The sequence below is a fragment of the Ovis canadensis genome, chromosome 3, assembly GCF_042477335.2.
Source record: "Ovis canadensis isolate MfBH-ARS-UI-01 breed Bighorn chromosome 3, ARS-UI_OviCan_v2, whole genome shotgun sequence".
Taxonomy (NCBI): Eukaryota; Metazoa; Chordata; class Mammalia; order Artiodactyla; family Bovidae; genus Ovis; species Ovis canadensis.
In genome coordinates, this window is record NC_091247.1 from 11,430,937 (window position 1) to 11,449,720 (window position 18,784).

General features: G+C 43.5%; 1 protein-coding gene across 1 annotated transcript in view; it reads left to right on the plus strand.

Annotated features, from left to right (window-relative positions):
- The first annotated feature begins 10,922 nt into the window (after window positions 1-10,922).
- Window positions 10,923-18,784, plus strand: part of PSMB7 (proteasome 20S subunit beta 7) — a 56,631-nt gene continuing 48,769 nt past the window's right edge. Inside the window, exons 1-4 of the mRNA XM_069582522.1 lie at window positions 10,923-11,083; window positions 11,519-11,612; window positions 12,370-12,467; window positions 13,668-13,808. Coding sequence (XP_069438623.1) covers window positions 11,022-11,083; window positions 11,519-11,612; window positions 12,370-12,467; window positions 13,668-13,808 — 395 coding nt within the window. The 5' untranslated portion in view covers window positions 10,923-11,021. The remainder of the gene's footprint in view (window positions 11,084-11,518; window positions 11,613-12,369; window positions 12,468-13,667; window positions 13,809-18,784) is intronic.

Sequence of the window (18,784 nt, forward strand, 5' to 3'; positions counted from 1 at the left end):
GCCGCGGACGCGCCCAGGGCCAGGGCTTTGAACCCTGGCAGGGAGGCCTGCTTCCAGTAAACAACCCAGGGCAGTGGGCAGATTGACAGCAGAAATGCAGGGGGCCGGCTGGCCACTGGTGCTGCTCACCACTCCTGCGGGCAGATGGACAGGACCGCAGACCCCTGGGGGTCCCTACAGTCAGGGGGCTGGGGGCCATCAGCGTGTCTGAGCCTCACTCTGAGTACACAGCCTCCTGCCACGTCCAGTGGGGTTTCTCAGCCATCATTTCTGGGCCATGGAAGATGCTTTTTTTTTTCTGGGTTGGGGGATGAGACTGATCTGGGTCCCTTTCTTGATCACCAGCCTGGGAGCAGGGGTTTGGGGAAAGAGCCCACAGAGGGTCACCAGTGTCCTGACTTTTTTCTCTCTCCGAAAGCCTCGGAAATATTTGGGGGCAATGGTGGCGCTGCCAGGCTTTCCACCACCACTTTATTTGGCAGTTAAAGGACATGTGCTTGGTGCAGGATTTCGTTTGTGTGAAGCTGTGGAATTTTGAGATATTAGCAAGTGATTGCCTTTATGAGGGACTGACTGGAGGAAGCATGAGGGATCTTTCTGGGGTTGGTGGGAATGTTGTGTGTCTTGGTTGGGTGCTGATTACACATTTGTCAAAACCCATCCAACTGTGTCCTTCAAAGCTGTCCATTTTACTGTATGCAAACTATACCTCAATGAGAGAAGATAAAGGGTAAGAAAGGGGATGCAGAGGCCTGGAGAACTGGGGACAGACAAGACAGACAGACAGACAGACAGACAGACAGACACACACACACACACACACACACACACACTTTTCCCTTCTAAAATCAGGACATTTATTCCCTTCCTTTTCCTTTCCTTGGTGCAGTTGCAAAAGAACACACAGGTTTTGTTCATCTTTGTACTGTGACTGATAGATACCCTTCCCCATGAAAGGAGTACATGGGTGGGATGTGGAATGAGATACCTGAGTGGGCTGGTGTCTTGTTCCTAAGCTCACGGCACCTGGCTTTGGGTCCCCAGAGTGGGGCCATTAATTAATTAAAGCCCCAGCAGCTGTTGCTCTGAGAGAAAGAACCCTGCATGTCCACCCAGCCCCTGATGCTCCCCTTGCTGCCCTCTGACCTCCTTCGAGTTGCCCGTGGATCCAGAGGTAAGTGGCTGTTTCTGTGGCTGAGAGGGCTGCTTGGACCCAGCAAGCTCTCCATTCCACACCTGGAATATATCATCATGCCAGAATGCCAAGGAGATCTCAAAGTGGTGGGGAGCTCATTTGAAAAGACTCCAAGGGCTACATTTGGGACAACTGGAGATCAAAATGATTAATAACAAGAATGGATCATAGTGCATAAAATTGAAAAAAAAAAATCCTTGGAATTAAAAAAAAAAAGACCCAGAGAAATCAGGGTAAGGGAAAGCTCTTTCTTAGAAGAGTGCCAACTGAGGAAGAGTGATGGAAACAGAAAATGAAATCTTATAATCACACACTTTTCCCTTCTAAAATCAGGACATTTATTCCCTTCCTTTTCCTTTCCTTGGTGCAGTTGCAAAAGAACACACAGGTTTTGTAAAAATGGATTTGGGTAGAAATCAATGAGTGCCATTTCCATTGGGTCAAAGACCATTGGCAATAGGCTATGCACTCAATCTTAAAGCATCACCTGCAAATTACTTTTTAACTATAAAGAGGAAAATTAGCTTTACACATGGAGAAACCTGATGGACCCCACCTTACCCAAATGATTAAACTTACTACCAATTTTGGGGCAAGCCAATATCAATGCCCCCTGATGTGGTGCCCGGAGAAAAGACACACCGCTTATGAGGACCTCCTGTCAAAAATGCTTACCTGCCAAAGTTACTGGACATGTCCACGTTGAAGAAAATTCTTTTGAACTAGTCTGGCCTTTTTATGAACAACAAAAAGCAAGCCTGGAGACTGTTCCAGATTGAAGGAGGTTAAAGAGTCACAGAGACTGAATTCAGCGGAGCTCCCTGATTGGATCCTGATCACAAAAATCATGATATCAGAGAAACTGCATGTAGACAGGATATTAGGGTATAAGCCTGAACACATACTGCATTTCTGGAATGTGACAATGGTATCGTGGTTTTGTAGGGAATGCCCTGCTTATTAGGAAGCTGGGCTGGGACAGTTGATGGGATCCTGGATCAGAAAAATCATAGAGGTTTTATTGGGATAATTGCTGGTGTTTGAAAGTGAACTGAATATTAGATAGTAATACTAAATCCTTATAGTGGTATTGTGTTTGTGTAGGAGAATGTCCTTGTTTTCAGTAGATTTGTCCTGTAGCATTTAGGATAGAGCATTGTGTGAGTTTCAATTTGATTCAGCAGGGAGAGGAAGTTGAGAGAGAATGGTTCATTGTACTGCTCTTGCAACTTTCTGAAGGCTTGAAAAAACTTCAAAATAAAAAAGTTGAGAAAAAGTAATGCATAGGGAGAGAGAATTGGAGGAAAAAAAGGCAGAGGCTCAAAGAGTAAAATAAGAGTGACTTGAGGACTTCCTTGGTGGTCCAGTGGTGAAGTTTCTATTCTTCCACTGCAGGAGTCACGGGTTCAATCCCTACTCGGGGAAGTTCTGTGTACTTCAGCCAAAAATAAATAAATAAGTAAAATAGTATTCTCTAAAAAAATAAAAAAAGAATGACTTGATATACCATCAGCAAGGTATTATGACTGTTTGTAATATGATTTTTTACATACATAATGTACATCCACATACGTTCTAAAGTTGGAGCCATATATATTCTGCCCCATTTTTCATTCTTTCCCCTGTGTCATTAAACATACATTGAAAACATAATTTTTAATGGCTTTGTATATTCCATCATAAATTATTTAGCCATTCACCTGTTGTTTGACATTAAAGTGGTTTCTAGATTTTTATTATGATAATCTATTATAATATCCAATGTTTATAATCCATTAGTCAACATATAGCCAATGTATATAATACATTATCCAATATAGATCCAAAATATAATCCACTATAACACCCAACGTGGACTATCATAAATAATGTCACAATGCGCAGCTTCACACCCCTATCTTTGAGGAAAGAGTCGTAGAGGCAATTTCTGAGTTAAACGTTCCGAACTTTTTTAAGGATCTTGAACTATTTTTTTAAAGGTAGACAGGATATTAGATAATAATCCTGAACCCATATCACATTTCCGGAATGTGACAATGATATTGTGGTTTTGAAGGAGAAAGCCCTGGTTATTAGGAGACTTTGCTGGAGTATTTATCTGACAACTGAATTCAGTGTGAGAACTTGATGGGATCCTGGATCATAAAAATCATTGAGGTTTTAGTGGGATAACTAGGGGAATTTGAAAGTGGATTGAATATTAAATAGAAGTACTGAATCCTTAAGTAAAACTAAATCCGTGTAGTGGTATTGTGTTTATGTAGAAGAACATCCTTTGTTTTAGCGAGATTCATCCTCTAGAATTTAGTGTGGAGTGTTACATGATTTTTCAGGTGATTCACCGGGGAGAGAGGGAGAGAGAAAGGGAACTGTTTTATTGCAATATAGCTGATATACAAAAAACTGCACTGCTTAGCATGAGAGCTGCCCTCTTGGCAAATTTTGAAGGGCTCAGGTACTTGTTGTATGGGATCTTGAACTATTTTGGACAGTGGCTTTCCAGAAAGGTTGTACTCATGAGCAAATGGCAAAAGTGCTTTTTGTCACATCATCGCTAACACTGAGGATTATTATCAGAAAAAATTCTTTGATCGATTTGATGACAGCAGCTTAATTGATGAGAAAGTTCCCACGAATGCATTTTCATCCTTCTTTCACTGGACTGTCGGGACTTGGCCATTCTCCCTGTCTCCAGCCTCCTCCCCCGACTTGGTGGCTTTGACGTCATTCTCCCCTGGGCCCTGCCTGCCTCCTTGCCTGCTTCTTCTCTCCACTCTTTGCCCACTCCTCATCCTTACCTGCCTGACAAGCAATACCGTCCCTGGCCTCTGTCCTTGGCTCCCTTCTCTGCCTCTGCCCACTCTCTTGAAGCATCTCATTCACATTCAGGACTAGCATGGCCTTCTCCTGCTGTCCTGCACCTCCCTCCCCAACCCAGACCTCCAATGCAGTATATCCCAAAGGGACCCACGTGACCTTCCTGCCACCACCCATCCTGCCACCCAAGTCAGACCCCTGGTGAACATCAACTCTTCCATTTCTCCTGTTCCTCCCATCTCACCTCTAACCACCCGGTTTGACCTTCTGTAATATTTCTTGAGATGGTTCCCTTCTTACCATCATCACCGCTACCACCCTTATTCAGATCATCTTCACCTCCTCCCTGGCCCATGACTGTAGTTTCCTCCCGGATGGCCTATTTCCAGAGTCTCCCTGTCCACCCCACCCTTTGACCAGCTGCCAAGTTGATTTGCACGATACACGGACATCAGGTCCTGCCTGCCTTGGTCCCTGCTGAGTTTCTGGCTTTTCACTCCCTCTCATTGAATGCCCTCCAACGTGCCTCCACGTGTCTGCTCAGACTCTCCACCTTCTGGAGCTCCCATTCTCTTTCCTGCAACCCCAGCTAGCTGACTCCTACTCATCTTTTCAGTTTTGTTTACAATCCCATGTTCTCTGTGATGAACTTACTGTTGCTTTTCCTCCTCTGGGGGAGCTGTCCTCTCCCTTTTGAATCTCTGTACCCTGTGAAATTTCTATCAGAACTTTCTGGCCCTTTAAGCTTCTCACATTGATTCTTGTATCCATTTCCCTTGAGGGCAGAGTCTTTGTGTTCCTGAGCCCAGCACAATGCCAGACACAGAACTGGAGTTTGTTTAAGGGATCTCTAAATGAATGAATGAATGAGGTAGCATTTGCTTTGCTGTGGGAGGGCTTGGCATGTTCAGACCATGGTGAAGACGGGGAACTAGATCGAGGCACACAGTCAGAGGCTTGGTTGGAGGAAGCATCTGTCACAGTGGTCCAGCAACCTTCAGGATACCCTGTCTCTGGGTGATGCACTCTGCTCAAACTTTCTTTGTCAAGTGGGAATCCCATTCTTCCGAGAGAAGTCTCAGTGCTTCTCCGCTTGCACACCTCACGTGGCTCCCCAGTGCCCTCCGGACAGGCCCAGCTTCTGAGTTAGCCTACGAAGCCCTTCAAAATGGGATGTATTCTCATGACTTCCTTGTGACTCGCGCAGACCCTTGATGGGAAGAAGGGAGGATACCCATTCCTACTCACCATCAGCTGGGTGGGCAAACCCATGGTTCTTCTCATCTACTGGGGCTAAGTAGTTAAACTCTCACCTCAGGTCCCACTTGCAATGATTGGGATTCTGTGGGTCTTGGCAGGGCCCCAGAATCTGCTAAGCGCCCCAGTAGAGTCTGGAGACGGTGGGGGGAATTCACACCCGATGCTGCCGTGTGTTTGCCGTGCCCTCCCGCTGGAGCTGTGTTTCTGTGGCCTGTGCAGCAAGGCTTGGCACTTGGATGCTGTGCCAGGACCCTGGAGCCGGGAGCAGCTGCTTTAATTCATGCAAAGGAAGGCGCCCAGGTTTGCCCTGTCTATTTATAGCTTATTTATGAAGAAGGAAAAACAAGGGCCCAGTTGCCTTAGCAACCGGGAGCATCATGGGCTGCTTTCCCTGCGATGGGAAGATGGCCAAGTCTCCTTGTGGGGGGCACCCCCGGATGTGTGTGTATCCTGATAGAGGATGGGGGTGAGCCTTCCAGGGCCCGTCCCACGCTGGGCTCCTAGCAGCCTGCAGGCTGGGGGAGGGTGCTTGCCAGGCCCTTGGAAACTCTGGGCGGGCGCAGGGGCCGTGCACAGCTGAACCCTCCTCTCCTGGCCTCCGTGCTCACTCCTGTCCTCTGGGTGCCCACCCTGCTGCCTCATGCCCTCTGGGGAGCCGTTTCCTGGCCATGCTCTGGCACTCAGGGCGCGTAGCTCGGTGAACCGGAGGTGCAGTTCCCAGACCGGTGCCCTTTGAGGCTGTGATGTAGCACAGAGCCCAGGCACTAAGGAAGGGTTTAACAAATAGTGAATGAATGACTGACTGAACGAATGAAGTGCTTTACAGTTCACATCCATGCTCTTACTTGGCATGCACAAGGCAAGAGAAACGCCGTAATGTGCTCTCATTTTATATACGTGAAAACGGATGAGCAGTGAAGAGACCAGCCTCCAATCACGCAGCTGGGAACGAGCTGAGCTTGGCTTGCTTTTGTTCTAGCAAAGCCCTGAGGGACACGGGAGCTTGGGTTCCAGTTGGACCGTAATTGCCAGGGGTCGGGAAAGTGGTGTTGTGTCTGGTCTGGGGCTGGGAGGCACGTGGTTCAAACTGTGGCTCTGTTACTTAGCTGTGTGCCACTTATCATCTTGAGCCCACGACTTCACTTCTCTGGGCCTCAGTTTGCTCACCTGTAAAGTTGGGCAGTAATGCCTGACCCTTAGGGACTGCCAGCTCCCAGAAGGCAGGCACTGTGTCTGTCTCTGGATCATCTGTTTTCTGTGTTGGCTTATTCTAGGATGACCATGAGACCTGGTACACAAAGTGGTTAGAACAGGTTGTGGGGGACACACAGGGAATGTTTGTTGTTACTATATTATTAGGAAACAGGCATAGAGAGTCCAATGGTTTCCCTGAGGTCACACAGCCAAATCCAGAGCAGAAGTGAGCTTTACTAGTCAGTCAGGTTTGGTGGCACTGCCAGGGATTAATTTGGGACTGTGTCCAGGCCCAGGTTCAGGACTGGGCTGTGTCCCAGGGCAAAGCAGTCATGCTGGACAGGGAGGCTGAAGCAGGGTCTCTGGGTGCCAGGAATCTGTCTAGAGCTGCCCTCCCTACGGCCCTGCCCCAGGCAGAGTGGAGTTTTCAGGGCCTTGGGTTGGCTGTCTCAGGGGCCGGTCCAGGCCGCCTGGAGGCTCTCTGTCGCCCTCTGCTGGGTTCCGACTGCCTCTGCTGAGCCACCTCCAGAAGATGGAAGACAACGCCACCTCTTAAGCTTGTCTGAGTGTGAAGACCATACCAAAGAGACCCAGTTAGGAAGAGAAATGCCCCAGGACAAACTGAGATGACAGATCATTTCCACATCCTTGCCAGGCTCCTCTAGCTCCCGCCCAGACCCCGGGGCTGGACACAGATGCCCCGCCACCATTCTCGGGGTGGGGTGGGGCGGGGTGGGGTGGGGTGGGGTGGGGTGGGGTGGGGTGGGGTGGGGTGGGGCGGGGCGGGCTCTGCTTCATTTTGCTGCAGGCACATCCGCCTCATCCCTCTTTCCTGAAAACCAAGCGTGCCAGGGCTTTTTGTTTGGTTTTGTGTGTCCCATACCCCAGACCTTCGCTCGGGTGTCTGTTCTTCCTGCCTTCCCACCCCACGAGCTCCTGCTCTGTCCTTCTGAGCCTCTTGGCTTCTGCACCATCCATCCTCCATCTAACCCTTAGCACACCAGGCTGTGAGTCTTTCTGGGGCCTTCTCTCCTCCCTCTGACAGTGAACTCATGAGGTGTGTTTGATTCATAGGGCTGCTGTAACAGGACCACAAACGGGGTGGCTTACATAACAGATATAACAGAAAAGTATCGTCAGGAATTCCCCAATGGTCCAGCAGTTAGGACTCAGACTCTCACTACTGAGGACCGGGGTTCAAGCCCTGGTTGGGGAGCTAAGATCCTGCAAGCCTCAGGTGTGGCCATAAAGAAGAGAAAAGAAGAGAAACTTACCATCTCACAGTTTTGAAGTCTAGAAGTCTGAGTCTGAAAGCAAGGTATTGGCAAGGTATGGTCCTTCTGAGGGCCGTTCCAGACCTCTTACATAGCTTCCAGTGATTTTCATGTTCACATGGGGTTCTCCATGTTTGAAGGTCTGTCTCTAAATTTCCCCTTTGAAAAGGCCCTAAGTCCTACTAAATTAAGATCTACTCCAGTGACCTCATTTTTACTTGATTACCTCCTCTCTCCAAATAAGATCACATTTTGATGTACTGGGATTTGAGACGTCAGTGTATCAATTTCGGGGAGAGGGAACAGTTCAATCCACAGCAAGAAGGAGAGGAACTCCATTGGATTCACCTTTGTGTTCATTCTCTCAGGGCTGAGCCCAGAGCAGGTGTGAGAGAGTGTGAGGAACATTGTGAAAGCGGTCTTAAATTCAGTTACTGTTGCTACTTACTGACCCTATGGCATCTGGGGCATGTTGAATTGTGACCTGTCCTATCCAGGTCTTACGGAGTTGAGCCTCTCTCATCAGGAGGGTGGAGAAGGCAATGGCACCCCACTCCAGTACTCTTGCCTGGAAAATCCCATGGATGGAGGAGCCTGGTGGGCTGTGGTCCATGGGGTTGCTAAGAGTCGGATATGACTGAGCAACTTCACTTTCACTTTTCACTTTCATGCATTGGAGAAGGAAATGGCAACCCACTCCAGTGTTCTTGCCTGGAGAATCCCGGGGACGGGGGAGCCTGGTGGGTTTCCGTCTATGGGGTCGCACAGAGTCGGACACGATTGAAGCGACTTAGCAGCAGCATCAGGAGGGGGACATTTCTAGAACAGAGCCTGTCCTTTTAGTTTTCACATTCAACAAAGCAGAAACTTGGTGAGCTGGGAGATACCTACTCTTTTTCGTCAGTAGATTCCTGTGAAGACAGGTGAGTGAGGCTTCATTTTCCTTTGTTCTTGTTCAGTCACTAAGTCATGTTTGACTCTTTGTGACCCCATGGACTGTAGCATGCCAGGCTTCCCTGTCCTTCACTGTCTCTGGGAGTTTGCTCAAAATCCTGTCCATTGAGTTGGTGATGCCATCCAACCATCTTATCCTCTGTTGTCCCTTTCTCCTCCTGCCTTCAATCTTTCCCAGCATCAGGGTCTTTTCCATGAGTCGGCTATTCGCATCAGGTGGCCTAAGTATTGGAGCTTCAGCTTCAGCATCAGCACTTCCAGTGAATATTCAGGGTTGTTTGCCTTTAGGATTGACTTATTTGATCTCCTTGTAGTCCAAGAGACTCTTAAAAGTCTTCTCCAGCACCACAGTTTGAAAGCACTCAGCCTTCTTTATGGTCCACCTCTCACATCTGTACATGACTACTGGAAAAACCACAACTTTGACTATACAGACCTTGTTGGCAAAGTGATGTTTGTACTTTTTAATATGCTGTCTAGGTTTGTCATTCTCCTAATGTCACACAAAAGACCCAGAAAAGTAATGAAAAGGAACTTAACCTTTGACAAATATTTATTGAACACATAGTTGTGATAGGCATGGTTCTGGGTGACTGAGACGCCATTCATTCATTTATTCATCCCTAGAAACAAGCTTGACACATAGTAGGTGTTGAGTGAATAACTTAATTACATAGTTGAATCATTTAAATATTTGCTGAATGAATAAATTAATTCATCTCACAATTATTGGGGCTATGATCTATTTCTATGTAAATCTGAACAAGTTACTTTACTTTAATGAATCCTAATTTCCATCAATAAAATGAGTTGAATTATATAGCTACCTTTGAGGCTGTTGGCAGGATGAAATGAATGTATTAACAATAATAGCTATTTATGGAGAAGTTGCTACCTACCAGGATAAATGCTCTTTATGTACAGTTTTCAATTTTCACAGGAGCTTTTTAAAAACTGAAATAAAATCAACATAACAAAAATGTCACCATTTAAAAATGTGCAGCACAGTGGCTTTCAGTACATTCATAATGTGGTGTGACTGTTACAAGCATCTAATTTCAGAACATTGTCATCCCCAAAAGAGACTCAGTATCCATTAGACAGTCACTCCCCACTTTCTCCTCCTGCACCATCTCCTTGTGCTCAGTTGTGTCCGACTCTGTGATCCCATGGACTGTAGCCCGCCAGGCCCCTCTTCCATGGGGTTTTTCAGGCAAGAATACTGGAGTGGGTTGCCATTTCCTTCTCCAGGGGATCTCCCCCACCCAGGGACCAAACCTGAGTCTCCTGTGTCTCCTGAACAGATGGATTCTTGTTGAGCCACCTGGGGAGCCCTGCCCCATCTCCCAGTGACCACTGCTTTACTTTCTGGCTGCGCATTTGTCTAGTGAGGATACGTCATAGCAATGGAACCATACTACCTGTGCTTTTTGTGCCTGGCTTCTTTCACTTAGTACCATGTTTCTAAGTTCATCTCTGTTGTAGCATGTGTCAATGCTTCATTCCTTTTGATGGATGAATAATATTCTGTTGCACTGATGTACCACATTTTGCTTATCCATTCATCAAGTTGATGGGCATTTGGATTGTTTCCATTATTTGGCTATTATGAGTAATGCTGCTATAAAAATTTGTGTACAAGTTTTTGTGAACATCTGTTTCCAATTCTCTTGGATATATACCTAAGAGGCAATTGCTAGGTCTATGTTTAATTCTGTGTGTGTGGGGGGGGGAAACTGCCAAATTGTTTTCTGGACAGCTGCACCAGGCACATATGAGGGTTCCAGTTTTCCCTCATTCCTGTCAACACTTGTTATTTTCTGTCTTTTTGATTATCGACATCTTAGTGGGTGTGCAATGGTATCACACTGTGATTTCTAATGACTAATGATGTTAAGCAGTTTTCTTTTTTAGGCTTCATTTTTATTCCACAGTAGCCTTTTTAGGCAGCTGTTTTCCCCACTTGACAGCAGAGGAAACAAATTCAGAGTTGCAAGGAGGCGGTGGAGCTGTGCCTGGAAATTGGGTGTGCTTGTCTCTGAATCCCCATGTATTCGAATTTGCAGTAGACACCGCAGGATGCCGGGTCTGTGGCGTGTCCACCTTAGATAAAAAGTCCTTTCTGCCTACTCCGGGCGTCAGTTTCTCCTCCCCTCCACTTGAGGCGCTCTACTCCAAACATCGCCAGGCTCCTCTAGGAGCCTGTAACTCTAAGATCAATCGCCCAAGTACGGAGTTTGCTCCGCCCGTTCAGCCCTAGCTCGCCGGAAGTGATTTGTTCATTTTGTTGGCTCCCGCCCCCGGCCTGGAAGTACTTTTTCGGGAAGATGGCGGCTGTGTCAGTGTATGAACCACCAGTTGGCGGTTTCTCTTTCGATAACTGCCGAAGGTGTGGCCTTGCCCGGGGCCGGGTTCAGGGCGGGAGTAGGAGTGCGGTGTCGGGGTCGCAGTTGGGCTGCGGTCTGGGCCAGGAAGTCTGAACCAAGGGTGGACAGAGGGGGCCCGCGGCCCGCGGCCCCTGTGACTCAGGGGAATCTGGGCCTGAGCGTGACTTTCTCCTGAGGCCGGGTCGGCTCGTCCACTTTCCCGGCGCACCGGGACACCTTCCATCTCCATCTCCTTAGGCGTGGTGCGGGTCCTGTCAGACGCTCTATTCGCAGAAAAACGGGACAGTCCTCTTTGAGGGAGGAACCAGTCAACATGGGCGTGAAAGCAAATGCTAGTCGTTTTTCTTTTTCCTGAGTTCCCTATTAGATACTCTTCCTGCCGGTGCGGCACAATTTGGTCCTGGCCTTCAACGCTTTATTCTCTCATTTGCTCTCAGAAATGCCGTCTTGGAAGCCGATTTTGCAAAGAAAGGGTACAAGCTTCCAACGGCCCGGAAAACTGGGACGACTATCGCAGGTGTGGTCTATAAGGTAAGCCGGAGCTGGCTGAGAGCAGCAGGAACCAGGCCACCTGGTCTCTTACTTCTCTGGGCTGTGTGAGGAAGGGCACATCTTACAGCGTACTACATCAGGAAAAGGTCTTTTAGGAGAGACTCAGTTTTTTGTGCACTTATCGACAGTTTATATTCTTACCTCGCTTTGTAGTTTTCGATAGGAAGCCAATTTTCTGTCTTAACGTTACTAATTGAGGAAACAGAATGATGTAATGGGAAAAAAGGAGATTTGTTTAACCGTTTAGCCTTTTTTTTGTTGCTTCTAACTTTGTGCAGGTCACTTTCTTTCTCACAACCACACTTTCCCGTCCAGGTGGCCATAATAACTCCTGATCTAAATTGTTGTAAGGGTCAAAAGAGATAACTGGTTATTGTTGTTAGAGGTTAAGAGCGACATCTTTTAAAAAGAAATTGACAGACCTGGCTAATTTAATGGAAGGATTTCTGCATCTTAATCCAGACTTTTCTCATATTGGCTCTGTGATTTGTAAGGAATTTACTGAACCTCTGAGCCTCGTTTATAAACAGGAATGATAGTTCCTACTGTCTACTGAGGGTTCAACCAGTAATGCTTATTAATAAGCCTTTTTCTTGAATGCTGAAAGTATAGCACAGTATTTCAGTGGGTAGGGGAGTGGTTCAGGGAGCAGGGTGTGGTCAGTATTGTTTTTCCTGAGCTAGAGGACTGTTTGTATATGTGAAATTGTTTAAAAGCATATATTTTTGAAAAACAGGATGGCATAGTTCTTGGAGCAGATACAAGGGCAACTGAAGGGATGGTTGTTGCGGACAAGAACTGTTCAAAAATACACTTCATATCTCCTAACATTTAGTAAGTATTGATTAGTTCGAATTACTCCTTTTTAAACATTCCAGGGGTAAAATTGCATTTACTGTTTCTTAATAAAACCTGTTGTTCAGTCTGTATTTTCTTTCTGTCTCCCTTAAATGGCATTTCCATGGACATAAACTAGTTATCTTCTAGTCCTCTTTTTGCTTTAGTTCAGTTTTGACCCAGTTCTGCCTTTTGTGTGCATTTTGAATCCACTCCCTCCTATCCTTCTACTGAGGCCTTGGTTTGAATTCTTTTTTCTCAGCTGGACTATTGCAGTTGTCATTTAAATGGTCCCTCTGCTTTTGGTCTTTTCTCTATCTCTTTTGTTCACTTTTCTGCCATATTGGGTTTTGTAAAACACAGATCTCATAGATCTCCCTTTCCTCTTTAAAATTTTTTCAAGAGATTTTTCACATTTCACACTGCTTTCAGGATAAAATTGAAACTCTAGTATGATATTTAAAGTCATGTACGATTTCACAAAAAGATTATCTTTTCATCCTAATTTAGCTGCTTTCACCCTATGTTCCAGTTGTACCTGGACTGTCTCTATCTCCTTCATGTCCCTGTTCCTCTCATGTCCAAGCTGTTTTACCCTTGCTTTTGGAGCCCCTCTGCTTAGAAATACCCTTTCTTCTCTGTTTGTATAGTGTTTTTATTCTCTCCTTCCAAATCCAGCTTAAATGAAACCTCAAAGATCAGAGTGAATTGCTCTTTCCTCCAATTTCCTATAGCATTTTCTACCTATGCTACTATATTGTAGTATATGTCTCTTATACTCAACTTTGAAATCAAGTGCTATTACTGTGTCATATTTTCTTTATCCTCAGCACTTGGGAATGACTGGTACCTAGTAGTAGATACTTGGTAGATGCAAATGCAAGACTTTTAACATTCCTTGCTCTTTTGTACAACTTGTGTGTTTTCTCGGATCCATAAAATGCACACTGTTAAGAACATATAAACTAATGATTTGAAAGGTTCTGTTGCTCCACGGAAAATATATTTACATGTAATTAGATGTGCGCTCTTAATTTTATGTTTATTTAAGATTGGCTAGAGTAGTAACAGTGCATGTATACTCAAAAACATGTCTATATCCCTCACCTTTGCGGATGTTTTCCAAGAAGCTCCACTTCTAATTGAGCCCTTTGGTAGTTAAATTTCAGCTGCACTTCTTCTAATTGTATTTTTTAGTTGTTGTGGTGCTGGGACAGCTGCGGACACAGACATGACAACCCAGCTTATTTCTTCCAACTTGGAGCTCCACTCCCTTTCCACCGGCCGCCTTCCCAGAGTTGTGACGGCCAACCGGATGCTGAAGCAGATGCTTTTCAGGTAAGGTTTCAGGATGGGGATTTCTATAGCATCTTTTTCTCATGTCTTAGATTTTCAGCCAAGGGAGCCCTGGAAGCTAGAGAAAAAGCATTCGGAAATACACATTTAATCCAGAAATCAGTTGTTACTGAAAAACCACTTTAATTTCATAAGGCTTTTGATAATGTATTTGAATTTATGGGGTCTGTTTTTTTTTTTTTCCAATAAATGAATCACATGTGACCAATGGAATAATTTCCTGAGGCGTAGGGTATTGCTGGATACAAAGACCTTTTTTGTTCTTAGAAAGTTAGAGCTGGAAGGAACCTTTAAGTTCATCTTGTGAACATGCACAAATGATTACTTCCTCTCCCTCTTTTAGGGGTAAGGTAACAGTGAAATGAGAAGTGACAATTTGTAGTTAGCTGTGAGTGGGTATAATAACGTTAATATCAACCAACATTTATTTGTTTGTGCCAGGTTGTGTGCTAAGTGCTTTATGCGTGATCTCACTTTATCCTTTTAGCTCTGCGATAGGGCTGTTAACATCTCTAATTATAAGTGAACGAACTGAGGCTTTAAAGAGGTGCAGTCATTTGCCTGCCCTTACCTTCCCTCCCTACTGACTCCCATAGAGAGTCCCTCTTAGGAGTTTTGTTTCTCATTAGTCCTTAATAGTCACACCATCACTTTGTGTTTGTATAGGTCTAGACAGTTTTCACATTTTAAGTCCATTTTTCATTTGCTCTCAGAAGAGAGGCAGTGTGGTATATAATAATGCCTAGGAAATAGCCTAGGCATTTAGTCCTGAGTTGTAACACTGGTTTCTCATTCTGTGACTGCCTTACCTTCAACAAATTCTCTCCTCTTTCCTTCTTTTTTGAAGGGACACCTTGATGCCCTTTTAAAATTTTTTGAAAAGTTGATCAGAGGCTTTTATTCTGGCCCTCATCATTCATGAAGCAACCTACACAAGACATTTTCTTTTTCTCTGCCCAAACTGGTAGCAGCTGCAGCCAGGCCTTTGAGAGTTAAAGGGGAGCAGGAACAGAGAGCAAAGATTGTAAGCTGGCAGCTCACAGGCCATATTCAGCTTGTAGAGAAATTTCATTTGGGTCACATAGTGTATTTAAAAAGTAGTGGCAAATAATTATAAATTGGGAGCTTTGAATTTAAAATATGGATTTCCAGCTTTTTAGAAAATTTTTTAATAAAAATATAAAGTGGGCTGTAATCTGGGACTGAGTGGCTGTTGTTGCCTTTAGAAGTGAGAGCGAGTGTTCTGGTATGTCAGTCCTTGTGGTTCACTTCCTTATTTCCTGTCTGCCTGTGCCTTCCTGTGAATTTGCAGGTCTTCATCTTCATGGTCCTGGCCCCTCAGTAAGTGAATATGAGGTTTAATGTAGCTGTGCAGCAAGGCCAGTGGAATAATTCCCCCTTTATACAGTGGAAGATACCAGGGTTTATGAGTCATATGGCAGGAAGCCTAGTCATACTTATCCAGTTCCTACCCTGACTGTACTGAGTCTTTATGTCAGCAATTTCCATTATTTATGTATGTAATCATCATCCTAATACTAGAGAATTATCACCTATCAGATTCTTCCAGGACAGTGTGAGAACTTGTTAAAGTACATCTGTTGTCAGGATAACTGGACACTTGTGATTTTGATTTTAAATGCAAAGCTCCCTCTCGTGGTTTGTGTGGTGCATTACATTTAAAACAATTTTTAAGCTTGTAAAATTGCAGTAAATAGCCTGTTTCAAGATTGCTTGCAATGTCATTTAAAGCATTTAGCTAAATCTAGCAGATGTTTCTGTTGATCTCTTTAGAATGTTTCAGAAATTCTAAAATCTCTTGTTTCAGTGTTTTGTCTTTTGGTTAACATACTGTGTAAAAGTTGAATTTTATCAAAGTTTGGAGAAGAAAACTTAAAATTTATGCCAGGATAATTATGGTTCTGTCTTTTGACGTTTTTGTTAGTTACATAAAGTGAGTCACTAGTATAAGGGGGAAAAAAAGCATAGATTTTGACTTTAGAATGTTGCTTCAAATCTTGTCTACAGTGCTTACATTGTGTGACATTAGCCTGTTCACTTCACTCTTCTTAGCCTCAGTTTCTACCTCAATAAAATGTGGATAATAGTTCTGTTTCTCTAACTTTTGGGGGAGGAAATGAATAAAGAACCAAGCTTATGCAGTGCCTTGTACAGGGCCTGCTACACAGATCCTCATTCAGAGGCTGAAATAGAGTACAGGGTGTACTCTTATTGCTATTTTTTTCCTCCTAAATAATCCATTTTCTTGTATGTGAATCAGTGAGAAAAGAGGGTTTGATAAACAGAAGTGAGCATCTTTTTCTTTACTTAAACAGGACTTTTATTTTTCTTCTTTGACTGGATGTAGAAGATGTAGATGACACTTGTTCCTTCTGAACATGGAACCTTCTTATTGAGTCTGTCAGAGATGTTAGATATACTAGTCTATATTCTGGAAACTATTTGAATATGCAGAGGCTTTAAAAACTTATTTTATTGTATTTCCCCCCCCTTAACAAAAGATATGCATATTCATTGTAGAAAATTTTGAAAATACTGAAAAGCCCAAAGAAAAAAATTAAAACTGTGCCATTTAGGGAGAATCACATTTTGGCTTTGTATATACATTAATACTTCTAATCTTTTTGTTTGTTTGTCCATCCTTCTGCCTTTCTTTCCATAAGTGCATGTTCACAGTAAAAAAGCGAACATATGTTTAGATAGATAAAAAAAATACAGAAATTATCTGAATTTCTACCACGCATAAGCAGTTGATGCTAACAGGTTAATGTACATTCTTCAGGGTTTTCCCTGTGTTTAATAATACATGTTTTGTTCTACAAGAATGGGATCCTAGTTGTGCTTTCTATCTATATCTATCTTTTCACCTACCAGTGCATCTTGAGTAGTTTCCATGTTGGAATATTTCAAAAAGAAAATAATCTTCTTTTATAAGTTACTATAAAAGTAATGTATGATCATTGTAAAATATTCAGACACTACAGAAATGTGACAGGAAGGAAGTAGATTTCAACTGACATTCTGCCACTGAAGCACATGTACTATGAAGCTTTGAGATCTGTTTTTTGAGACTTTTATACTCTGCATGTGTACATCCTCATATATGTGTTTGCAGGGGGTGGAATACTGTTGTGTTGTTTTGTAACTGACCTTGTTCACATAATAGTGCATCCTGGTATTGTTCCCATCAGTAGGTAAGCTAGCTCAGCATCGAGGGATTTTAACCTTGAGCCTGTGGAGGAGTTCTGTAGACCTGTAACTGCTGAAAGAGTGAAAAACGTGTGTGCACTTGTTATGGGTGAAGATTCCACAGTTTTAATCATTCTTTTAGAGGGGTCTATGCCCCATTAAAATTTAAGAGCCATTGAGCAACATCTTAATTTTTGTTGGATCATAATAATCTATATTATTAACCAATTTTTAAAGAGTAACAATATTGCCTGTTTTAAGATGTTTAATTATATGGTATTCTGTGGATCCTTTGGAGTGTGGAATCTTTAGGTGCTTGTGTTATTAATTCTTTAGGCTATATTCTAAAATAAATTCCTAGAAGTGGAATTGCTGGGTCAAAGATAGGAGCATTTAACGTTTTAATACATATTGCCAGGATTGTAGCCGAGAAAGATTGTTCTAAGCTGTCCTACCATCAGTTGTGTATGAAACTCGTGGCCTGATCTTTAATGATTGCGTAGTATTCTGCTGTATAGCTAGGTGTATTAGTTTAGGTAATTCTGTTTCCACTTTTCTAGCATCATAAACAGTTACTGCAGTAAATATTCTTATGAATTCATTTCTGCATATTTATCCTTTTATATTTTTAGAATTAGATTCCTGGAAATAGAATTTCTGGATCAATTTTTAAGGATTTCATTGACTTGCCAAAATAGCTTAGACTCTTTTAAAGGCATCAAGCAGATTATGTTTTAGCTTGGAAGGAAACTAGCTGGTTATTATTGACTTTAACTGAACAGTCTATTTGGCAGGATATATATATATATATATATATATATATATATATATATATATATATATATATAGTGGATCAAGCACTGGGCTAGGGTGGGAGTGGTGGGTCTGGTGATTCTCTGGCTTCTCACCCCAGAGTTCCAAGATCTACTCTTGAACCTGTTGCCAGCTCATGTGGCTTAGGACCAATTTCTTCCCCTGTCTGGGCCTCTCTTCCCTCTTGAGACTGCTTCTAAAATCTTTCCCTGCTCTTTATTTTTTCACTTATAAATGGAAGATTTGAAGTAATGAATTGGTAATCAAGGGATGCAGGAAGTATTGGACTTGACCTAGAGCACTTCCTGATGGGTAACTGTCTCAGGCAGTCTAAAATTAGGACTTTGGTTTTTGTGTTAATTTATTTGTATCAATTTTAATGATTGTATCATCAGGCAAATTCAACATGTTTTAGTTTCATTTTTCTTCCCAAAGAGCCAAAGGCTTACACTGGAGAACTTTAAAGCCAGCATGTTTATCCAGTATAGCAGTTCTAATGGTAAAAAAAATTGATCCATATATAGGGAAAGAAATCTGTAGAAGTGTAAAACCAACCAAGTAGAGGGTCCAAAGGAGCAAATATGTGCAGAATTAAACAGATGGGGTCAGGTGGAAAATGTCTCTCCCATGTTCCTGAGAGAGATGGCTTTAAACTGTGGACAGTAGCAATGGGTTTATAAACTGTCATGGAGTTATTTCATGGTTCACTTCCCTGCATAATGAAGTACTTTTTTCTTTTATTCAGTATGAGCTCTTATCTGCCATAATTTTGTGGATTTATTCAAGGGAAAGGTATTTTGACAAAAGTGATTTTCCTGTGGTGAGGTTGATAATTTGAACAGTTCTAGTTTAACGACATTTCACCATTGACTTGGAAGGGACCTTATTTTCGAATCACAGAGAGGTCTGATGGGAGGGGTATTCATGATCTTCGG